We start from the raw sequence: 11,685 nt of genomic DNA on the forward strand, positions 1-11,685 counted from the left end.
ATGTATGTATGTACGCGCTCGTGCACGCGCGTGCGTGCGTGCGTGTGTTTCTTTTTTTTTTTTCCTTTTTTTTTCCATTTTTTTTTTTTCCTTTTTTTTTATACAGTATGTATAGATAGACAAAGTTGTTAATATAGTTCGTTCTTAATTAATCGAGCAATGTATGTAATTATGCTTAATTTAATTCAATTTCAATAAAACTTCTTATTATCGTCTACGGCGAAAGAGAAAAAGGAGAAGACAGAGAAGACAGAGATATTATTATTACATATGTAGAACATGTATTGTATTCGTTAAAATTTAAGTTAGAAAAAAAAAAAAAAAAAAAAAAAAGAAGAAAAAAAAAGGGAAGTTAGAAGAAAGCCCATCATCGTTGACGATCCCTGTCAGACAATTATCATTCTTCCTTCATACGTTATATAACGTTTTGTGCATTCGTGTTTACAAACAGGATAGTACAATAAATTTCTATTTTTTTTCTTTTTTCTTTTCTTTTTTTTTTTTTGGTTTTTTTTCTCTCTTTCTATTTCTTTAAATACATTTTACTGACCGATACGGGGGAGAAAAAAGAAACCAAGAAAAAAAGAGAACAAGAAGAAAGAAAAACTCCAAAAAAAAAAAAAAAAAAAAAGAAAAAGAAAAAAGAAGAGAAAAAAAAAAACAAAAAGAAACAAAAAAAAATTCTCTCGTATACTTGGATAGACAGACATATGGTATGTTATGGTATGGTATGTATTACTTCTTCGTTATATCCTGCCTATGTATACGCGGCGCGTTTTGAGTGATAAGTAAGTGAAGGAACGTGTACGTGTATCTCTATGCATGTGTACGTGTACGTGTTCATGTGTATTGTGTATGTCTGTATAATGTAATAAGTTTATATAGTGCTCGTAAGATTTTAATCGTTCACAGATAGTCTCACCATCAGTCCATTTCTAAACGAGGATGGGGTTATTCTGTCTGTTTTTATTTAAGACTGCGATAACTATGACCTAACTAATGAGCGATTTCGATAACGCGATCGATCGCTATATGTCTCTCTCTCTCTCTCTCTCTCTCTCTCTCTCTTTCTCTCTCTTTCTCTCTCTGTTCGAGAATCATCCTTCGTAAACGTTTATAACGTCTATCTCACTCTCACTCTCTCTCTCTCACTCTCTCTCTCTCACTTCCTCTCTTTTTTTTCTCACTAACGACAAATCATCATAATCATCATCATCATCATCATCATCATCATCTTCATCATCTTCATCATCTTCATCAACCTCATCATCATCATCATCATCATAATCATAATTATAATCATCATCATCATCATCATCATCATCATCATAATCATCGTAATCATCATCATCGTCCCTATATAATTATGTATAATATGTATATGCCTATGTATATAAATTCACGGAAAAACTCTTGTTTCTCTTCTTTACAAACGTATTATTACTACCTAATGGAAATTTGTACAGTTTTAGCGCAAAAATTTCTTCCTTCCATCCTTTTTCTTCTTCCTTCCTTTCCTTCATATCTCCCTTTCTTTCATTTCTCCTACTATCTCTATCTTTCTCTCTATCTCTCTCGATTACGCTCACGTTAATCCTCTCTCTATCTCTCTAATCTTTTTTTTATTACTTCTCACGTAAATGTTACTAATATAAGTCGCATTTGTTTAATTAATATCTTTGTTGACTTCCTTTCCTCGCTTTGGCTTCGTGGACTATCGGATAAAAAAATTTCCTTTCTTTCTTCCCGATATTTTTCTTCTTCTTCTTCTTCTTTTCTTCTTCTATCTTCTTTTACCTTCTTCTTTCTTCTTACTTAACACGACAGCATTAAAGAACCAATATTTAATTTAAATCATTATATTTAACTATTCGATTTCGTTTCTTTACTTATAGTTACACAAAAAAGAAAAAAAAAACAAAAAAAAAACAAAAAAGAAAAAAAAAAAAGAAAATAAATAAATAAAACTGATCGAAATGATGAGACACGATTAAAAAAAGAAAAAAAAAAAAAAGAGAAAAGAAAGAAAGAAAATGAAAGTAAAAAAAAAATAAATAAATAAATAAATAAAAAGGATTAAAAAAAAAAAAAGAGAAAATGATGAAAAGAAAATTCGTATATAAATTTGATTATTCATATAAAATCGGGATAAATCGATGTCTTTTTATTTTATTAAAATTTTCTTTATGTACCATTTTTTTTTTCTTTAATATCCCTCAAGCTCCTCACCCCCCCCCACCCTCCGAAATCCCTTCCTTCTTAATTTTTGACTATCAACATCGATTAGATCAATAACATCATTATCTAAATAGTTTCCTTTTTCAAAAGAAAACAACAATCATCGTACGAACTTATTTTATATTTATTCGTTGTGAATTAAAGTTTAAATAGATCATAATGAAATTAAACTATCTCTCTATTATCGTTTGAAAATCATTATTGACTTTATATTTATGATACAATCTGATTAAATATATCTAATCGATATGTCGCTTATCAATTCGATTGATCTCTTTAAATGCGCGAATCGTCAAATATATACGAACATCGTAATGAGAGCATCGAAATAAATTGATTCGATTGAAAATGAACAAATGAAATTAATCCTTTTTCCTATTCTCTTCTTTTCTTATCTTTTCTTTCTTTCTTTTTTTTTCTCTTTTTTTTTGTTTTTTTGTTTTTTGTTCTTTTTTCTTTTTTTTCTTTAGAGCAGATCATCGCAACAAATAATACAATTAAAATGGTCACGATCGAAAATAAAAAAAAAAGAAACGTCGATTCTTTTCGAATTGTGTCGGACGCAATGAAACGTGTTTGATATTGTTCGTAATCGTTGATAAAAAAAAAAAAAAGAAAAAAAAAGATTCGTAATTAAATCGAATACGAAATATCTAATTTACAAAAAATAAAAATAAAAAAAAAAAAAAAAAAAAACATCCATCGGGATCGACGATTTTTTACGAGAGTTCAAAAAACGCAGGAAAACGCTAATAAATCTATCTCATCGGGATTTTTCTTTCGATCGAAAGAAATTCTTACTCGCATCATTATCTCTCGCTCACAACTCGTTTCTCATTCTCCTCGTATCGTTTCCTTTCCTTTTCCTTTCTATCTTCTTTTCTTTTCCTTTCTTTGTTTGTTTCTTTTACTTTTTCCTTTTTCTTGTTTTTTTTTTTTTTTTTTTTTTTTTTTTTATTTTATTTTATCTTCTTACTTTTGTTTTCCATTTCTTGTCGACTATTTTTCCGCAGAGCGCAATCTTTTTCATTCACTTGCAAGGAGTAGAAAGCTACAAAAAAAAAAAAAAGAAAAAAGAAAAAAAAAGAAAAAAGAAAAAAGAAAAAAAACTCGACTTGTGCGACGACACTAGCTCGGAATATATCGTCGTGCCGGTCGACAGACAAGGAGATACGGACAGAATGATGGCGGCAAGATTTTCAAAAAAAAAAAACAAAAAAAAAAAAAACAAAAAACCTTGTCCCGACGATTAGATCGTTGATTAGAATTAATGCGAATGTGATATGATATCGAACAATAGTTATTCACCAACTCACGCATGACCGCCGTATTACCTTGGTCGACGACATTTGACGATGATAACGATTAAATAATTTCGATAATAATATATAATAATATATAATAATATATAATAATATATAATAATATATAATAATATATAATAATAATAATAATAATAATAATAATAATAAAATAGTACAATAAATAATATTGTGCGAGGAACGTAGATTCGAATATTGACAGTGATAGTAAAAAGGGTATGTTTGTTGATCATGCTATTAATAGGAACTAGACTATAGAAAAATGTTTTGCATATATGTGTGCATCTGAATATATATATGTATGTATGTATGTATGTATGTATGTATGTATGTATGTATGTATGTATGCGTTTGCATTTATATATATATTTTTATATATAAATACGAATTTTTTCGACGCTAACGTTCCTCGTTTTCATGCGAAAGAACTGAAACCAAGGAAAAGAAAAGAAAAGAAAGAAAGAAAGAAAGGAAGAAAGAATAGAAAAAGAAATGAAAAAAAAGCTATGATACGACGATTTCTAATATTAAATATATATTAAGAAGAAACTATTGTTTTGTTTTTTTTCTTCCGTCATTTTAATCATTTACTCGAAACACCATTATTCGCAATAAAAAAGAAAAAGAAAAATTAATAATGACAAAAGGAAAAAAGCACGCATATAATTTCGATCAAACATTCAATCGATCTCTCTCACTCTATCTCTCTCTCTCTCTCTCTCTCTCTCTCTCTCTCTCTGTCTTTTTTCTTTTTCATTCTTTTTTTTTTAAATTTTTTTTTTCTTCCATAAAACTCGTCCAACCGGCCGTGCAACTCGCTCGAGAATAAATGTTATATATATATATATATATATATATATATAACATACATGTAACAAAGTGCATATACATTTTTGTCCACTCACGTGTCTTTGATTGATTACACAACAAAAAAGAAAAAAAAAAAAAAAAAAAAAGAAAAGGAAAAAAAAGAACCACACACGAAGAAGGAGGAGGAGGAGGAGGAGGAGGAGGAGGAGGGATGTGGATGGAGTAAAAAGAAAATGGAAAAGAGGAAGGAACGAAAGACGTTCGTTTTTTTTTTCTCTCTTCTCTCCTTTTCTTTTTTTCTTTTCTTTTCTTTTCCACACTAGTTGTTACGTCCAGCTGTTACAGTAAGAACGAACGATCCACGTGTCGAAAAATCTTCATCGTTGTGATTGTGGATCCACGAATAATACGACAGGGTAGTATCATCGTTGTTCCATATTAAAATTACATTCGCGATCATTGAGAATTAAATTATCAATTGAAAAGGAGATGTTTAATAATAGATATCATCAGTCAATACGATCTTTCGGTTATGTGGAAATTTCTATAACAGGTTCGGCGGTTGCAGAAACGTTGTTGTTCAATAATTCTTGTTTGTCCCTCAATTTAAGATCATATTGCGATGGCGACGGTGAATCCTTGGTCTCTAATGGCGAAAGACCGTCTGTCTCTTCGAGAGGTGAAACACCTTCCTCGCTGTCCTCGTCTTCGTCATAATCCGCCTCCATTTTTGACTCATGAATATCGTGTAAACGACCAGACAAATATGCCGGATGTGGTGGCAAATGATAACCAGGTTCACCCCCGTAAGTAACTTTACCCATGAACGATCTGATCTCATCGAAATACGTGTCCTCGCGTTCGTTCTCGTTGCTACTGCCAGGTGAATCGGCCACAGAGACAACGCCGCTGCCGTCATCGGCTTCGTGCTTCTTTAAATGTCTATCCAAATTCGTTTGCTGACCGAAACATCTCTCGCAAAGAGGACACTTGAATGGTCTTTGTTTGTCATGTATATTTCTAACATGACGTTGCAAATTACTGGATATACTAAAAGATCTTTCGCAATATTTGCATTTATAAGGCTGTTCACCGGTATGGGTACGTAAATGCCTCGTTAAATTGGCCGATCTTGGAAATACTTTGCCGCAAAACTTGCACGAGTAACGATCCTTTATCTTACCGTGCGCGTGATGATGATGATGATGATGATGATGGTGATGGGGTGGGATTACAGCATCTTGAAACGGTTTCACGCCGGGGAACGCGCCCATCGGCGGCCTGGCAAGCAGGTCGAATCCCCCTCCTGGCCTGGCGCCGCTGAGCCCGTTCATTAGCGTCCCTAAAAAAGGAAGTCCACGGGGTGGCCCGAACGGTGGTAGAGGTGGTAATAATCTCGATTCAGCGGAGGCACCTCCTGCCGTAGGAGGAGCACCTGGGAATGCAGGGAATGTACTTCCAGGTGTACGATACATTGCTTCCAAAAACATTGGATGTATCGGTCTGGGATATGCCATGTGGGGTGGAGTATTTGTTTGATCCGCCGTTGAAAGATTTGTTCTTAGACGCGGACTACTACTCGGTACGTCCTTCGTATCAATGACAGCCGTCATCGATGTTACCGATACGACATTTTCATCTTCGTTTCTCGGTGGATCCACAACAGGTGGTGGTGGTGGTGGTTGCTGTTCTTCGACGGTAATTGGAACAGGCGATGGACTACGACTCGTCTTTCTATCGTCCATCAATACGTCCAATTTCTTCGTTTGGACCCTTAGATCTAATGGCTGATCTGTCGATTCTTCCGTTGTTGAATTGGTCATTTCTATGTCCATTTTCTTTTCTACGGATTTACCATAGTTTTCACGACGCTGTTTGCTTTGATGATCCTCTTCGGATTCCGACGTTGGATGAACTAATGGCCTAGCCGGTGACGGCCTGAACAACGAGGTCGCCTCCTCCCCGGCCGACGGCGAGATTTTACTATGTTGGGGGTGAATTCTCGGTGGTGTGAAACGTTCCTTTTTCGGGCTCTCGCTTCGTTTATCACCGACCTCGTCGAGTTTTGGTGGGAAAAGTAAAGGAGAATTTAAAAAATTCGGCGCGTTTGGGAATATCCCCGGATAAGGAGCCATCAGGCTAGGTGGATAAAATGGTAAACCACCAGGTAGACTGACCGGTGGTCTTGGATAAACAAGGAATGGACTGGGTGCCGAAGTTGGTAATTGCGGCATTGTTCCTGGTGGTCCAGTTGGTGTCGTAGAATCGCAGAAACGTTTATGTTTCGATAAGGACGTAACTGTGCTGAAGGATTGTCCACATTTGACGCACTTTATTTGCATGCGGCAATCCGCGTGCATGCGCTTGTGACGGCAAAGATTCGAGAACTGCGTGTAAGCCTTGAAACAGACCTCGCACTGAAATGGCTTAACGCTGCTGTGTATATGGGTGTGTTGCTTCAATCCGGAACTCGTAGCGAACGTTTTCCCGCACTCGGTGCATGCGTGACTCCTCGCGCCAACGTGATTCGAACGTATGTGCCGTTGGAGATTAGACGGATCCGTAAAAACCTGTCGGGTGTTCGACTAATTAGCGATACTTGGAAGATTGCATTCATTTGGGAATATCGTTATTTTCACGTCGGCTATTTCCAAAAATTAATAATTACCCTCGGACAATTTTCACATGGATAATTTCTTCGATCGCCGTGTACTATGGCTCGATGGCGAACCAAAAGTGCACGCCAAGCGTAACCACGTGGACAATCGTCGCACCGATGTTGATCAGCTGGATATCTGTGACAAGTAACCAGGTGTCCGTCCAATCTGAAATGCAAATAAAAAAAAAGAAAAAAAAAAAAAAAAAGAAATACAATGACGATTAGCCGGGGGATAAAGAAAAAAGTATTTTTCTTTTGATAAATCAATTCGTTATAAACCTCTTACGTTTTTTTTTCTTCTACTTCTTCTTGTTTTTCTTTTTTTTTTTTGTTTCCTTTTATAAATGCAAACGAACGAAGATAAAAGGAGAGAAAAACAAAAAGAACAACGACGAAAGAACAAGTGATAAAATAATAAAAATGACTGAAGAACGATGCGAAATTGTAAGAGAAGACGGACTACGAGCAAGTCCGCTTTGAGGAGGATGACTAACAAGTGGCACCACCAACCTGCCAACGAACCACCTCTTTCTCTGCCTCTTTCCCTTTCCCTTTCTCTCCCTTTCCCTCTCTTTCTCAACTAATAACGCTCGTCCTCCCCAAGAAAATGGTCATCGTACGTGCAACAAACGCACAGAGAGAGAGAGAGAGAAAGAAAGTGAGAGAGTGAAAGAGAGAGAGAGAGAGAGAGAGTGAGAGAGTGAAAGAGAGAGAGTGAGAGAGTGAAAGAGAGAGAGAGAGAGAGAGAGAGAGAGAGAGAGTGAGAGAGTGAAAGAGAGAGAGAGAGAGAGTGTATGTGACAACAGTATACTAACACAACACCCGTAGAAGGTATTCGTAAGTTTAGTTGGAGGAGGAAGAAGGGCGTCTTCGAGGGTGTCACAAAGTGGGCACGGGTTATGGTCACAGGATGGCATGGTGTGTGAGACAGCATTGATTTTACACCCTCGAACTCCTCGTGTGAAAGCTATTCCCTGTGAGATAGTGCCTTCACAGTGACGGTGCATAGTGCCAGATGAGTGCCGAGCACGCAACGCCTTCTATGATGTATGCGAAAGACGTTCGATGCGACCGAATGCGGACCTCAGAATTATTTTTCTTTGTTACAACAGGTGAACTTTGAACCTATATGCGTCTGTATATATATATATATGTGTGTAGATAGAGAGAGAGAGAGAGAGAGAGAGAGAGAGAGAGAGAGAGAGAGAGAGAGAGAGAGGATGCATGACACGTAACGTTATAATATATATTCCTCTCGATAGAAAATTTAATATTAAACAAAATTTCACTTTTATTAAAATACAATTTTTTTTCCCCTTTTCCTTTCTTCTTCCTTTTTTTTTCCTGACAAGTTAAATCGTTTTGTTCAAATAATATGCATAGATTACATCGAACAAATATACAATCGATCTACTACATTTTTACGATAATTAATCGAATCCTATCATATGTCGAAAATAAAAGAGATCCTTCTGACAACAACAACAACAACAATGACGATGATGACTATAACAACGACAATGTCACAAAATAAATGGCATTAAAGAATATTTATAAAAATATGTAAAAACTAAAGAAACACATGTGTGATCGTTAATATGGATCAAGGATTTTATTATCACTAGGATAAGGAAGTACTCAACGAAGAAAGCAATCTACTCACTTCTCTCTCACTCTCTCTCTATTACTCTTGAGAAAAAAAACCTATAGGACATCGAAGGGGTAGCCCTTCGAAAGGGCTCGCGTGATCACGAGCCCTTTTTGAAGCAAGAATATATATATATATATATATATATATCGTATAGCGCTTAGATTTAAAGTGGATAACGTGCCTCGAAGCCTAACCACCCCCATCCATCTCTCACCCTTCCAATTCACTCTCTCTCTCTTTCTCTCTCTCTCTCTCTCTTTCTCTCCATCTCTCTCTATCTCTATCTATTTATCTCTCTCTCTCTCTCTCTTCATATCTATATAAGGCTTATATCAATTAATAATCGACGTTCGATGTAGACATTTACGTCGTGTATGATGAGTGTTAACGATCGCAAACGAATGAGAAAAAAGTAGAGAACAGAGAGAGCAGAGAGAGAGAGAGAGAGAGAGAGAGAGAGAGAGAGAGAGAGAGAGAGAGAGAGATTCGTGTCAACTACACCGTTAGTAATCTGATTCGAAAAAAACATACGACGATGTCTTATGAATCCTTGATGAGTAGAACTTTGTTACACGGTTATAATGATAACGATTTTATGGATAATAATACGAGTGAATATATGATGATCATGATAATGACGATGATGATGATGATGATGATAATGATAATAATAATAAAAAGAGGAGAAGATATAAAAAGATCTTCGTTCTGTTACACAAATGTATCTAACGATTGATTTATTTATATTTCTCTTTTTTTTTTTTTTTTTTTTTTTTTTTTTATATACTTACAGATCTATGTCTTGAAATGGTTTGTCACAGACGGTACATCTCGTCTCGCTCTCCTCTTCGTCCTCTCTATCCTCATCAACACTATGTTGGGATGCTGTACAGAAGAAAAAAAACAAAATAAATAAATAAAGAAAGTAAGTAAGAAAGAAAGAAATAAAAGTGAAGAACAAATTATATTACAAATTGATTCGATTCGATTTTAATAGATAAAATTAGATACATCGGTTACACGTGTGTTCTATTTATTTTTTTTTTCTTTTTCTTTTTTTTCTTTCTTTTTTTTTTTTTATTGATAAGAAAAAAAGAAAACACGCGCACGCAAGCGCGTATTACGTGACCGAAATTATTACAAGAGGGAGGGGAAGATCGGGGGTGTTTCTAACATTTTATAGCATATATACCTGTGTTTTCTATCTCTCTTCTCTCTTTCTCTCTCTCTCTTTTTCTACACACACACACACACACACACATATATATATATAAACACAGACATGTATACACACTAGAATTATTTCATGAATTATTAAATTAAATCGCCGTTATCGTACGATCTGCACGATGAAGAGTGCAGCCTACCTGTCTCTGCTGGTGGCGTAACGAGAAATTAAAGAGTCTGTCAATACGGGAAAATAATTTCGCGTATGGAGGGAGAGAGAGAGAGAGAGAGAGAGAGAGAGAGAGAGAGAGAGAGAGAGAGAGAGAGAGAGAGAGAGAGAAATAAAAAAAATAATAATAATGACGCGACGTTGGTGAGATTGACGAAAATGGGATGAAAAGAAAAAAGAAAAGAAAACAAAAAAAAAAAAAAGAAAAATAATAAAAATAAAAAAGAGTAGGAAGAAGAAAACGAATAAAAAAAAAGAGCAGAAAAATGAAAAAGAAAAAAAAAACAAAGTGGAAAAGGAAAGAGAAACGAAAAAGGAATCTAGGCAATTTACCTAGTTTAATGTATTTTTTCTTCTTCGTTCTTTTTTTGTTTTGTTTTTTTTTTCTTCTTCTTCTTCTTTCCTTTTGGAAAATATGTAACTACGTTGTTATGTCGTAAATAAACTGCAGCGCGACACTGACAAGTTGCTACTTTACTTCGATAATAATTGAAAAATGCACACATACACACACAAATGCACAGACTCACGCATACACATTTTGTCACATCGATGCACTTTGCAAGGGAAAAAAGCAAAAGTGAATAAATAAAAGAAATAAATAAGTAAATAAATAAAAAGGAAACGAAGAAAAAAATTATGAAGAAAAATCTGCTTTTTTCTTTTTTTTTTTTTTTGTCTGAAAAAACAACGTTTACGATATACGTAAGTCTTTGAAATTTCTTGAAAATTTTTCGATCAAGTAAAACGTCATTACGATCCGACGAACAAGAAGGTACTGAAGGACGATAGATAAAATGATGTTTTGTTATGGCAGGTAGGTGACCTATACTTATCCTTTAATACACACTCGTTGGAATCACTTTCTATTGGTAAAAGCGACATACTCTGTTGACCAATAGCAAGTAAGTTCCCCCAACACACATGTCAAACTAGAATCCGTGACAAGAGACCAAAACGCCAACGCCTTTTCTACTTTTTCTCTTTTTTTTTTTCTTTCTTTTTCTTTTTTTTTTTTTCATTAGATCCGCTTGCAAAATTAATACTAGCAAAAATATCGATGATCATTTCTAAAATGAATGAATGAATGAATTAATTAATCCAAGAGAATTTAATTAATCGATTATAATTTTATAATATTTAACGTTATCACAGAACGTTCTAACATATATATATGATAATATGATAATAAAATTTATCGGATTAAAAATATTTTAAATAATATCAATGATTGTGAAATTTTAATAAGAGAGGGAGAGAGAGAGAGAGAGAGAAAAAAAAAGAAAAAAGAGAGAGAAAGAAAAAGGACGAACGTTACACGTCAATTAATTAATTCTCAAATAATAATGAAGATTTTAAAACAAACGAATCCCTTCGATCTTATCCCTATTTGTTCGATATATTAAACAACCTTTTGAAAATAACGCAGTAGACCTCCAACGGTTATTTAAATCTGTCGCTACACTTGTCCGTATCAAGGACCATATGGTCTAACGATGGCCCCCAACGGACCTTCATGGGAACTGGCCGCAACACCCATCAGTACTCACCATCGTATACGATCCAAAGCTCACCCCATGCCACCCTATCCCCATCCCACCCCACTTTC

The 11,685-nt window shown here is 34.8% G+C and overlaps 1 protein-coding gene across 3 annotated transcripts in view; it reads right to left on the bottom strand.

Moving 5' to 3' along the window:
* Positions 1-1,358: 1,358 nt before the first annotated feature.
* Positions 1,359-11,685, bottom strand: part of LOC124428726 (histone-lysine N-methyltransferase PRDM16-like) — a 35,323-nt gene continuing 24,996 nt past the window's right edge. The window contains exons 5-8 of one of the 3 annotated variants that reach the window (XM_046973119.1): positions 9,472-9,565; positions 7,039-7,195; positions 5,554-6,955; positions 1,359-1,814 (exon numbers count right to left, since the gene is read on the bottom strand). In XM_046973119.1, coding sequence (XP_046829075.1) covers positions 1,633-1,814; positions 5,554-6,955; positions 7,039-7,195; positions 9,472-9,565 — 1,835 coding nt within the window. In that variant the 3' untranslated portion in view covers positions 1,359-1,632. Of the gene's footprint in view, positions 1,815-4,580; positions 6,956-7,038; positions 7,196-9,471; positions 9,566-11,685 lie in introns of those variants that run through there. The other 2 variants (XM_046973117.1, XM_046973118.1) reach the window with 2 other exon arrangements.

The sequence above is a fragment of the Vespa crabro genome, chromosome 13 (assembly GCF_910589235.1).
Source record: "Vespa crabro chromosome 13, iyVesCrab1.2, whole genome shotgun sequence".
NCBI classification, from domain to species: Eukaryota; Metazoa; Arthropoda; class Insecta; order Hymenoptera; family Vespidae; genus Vespa; species Vespa crabro.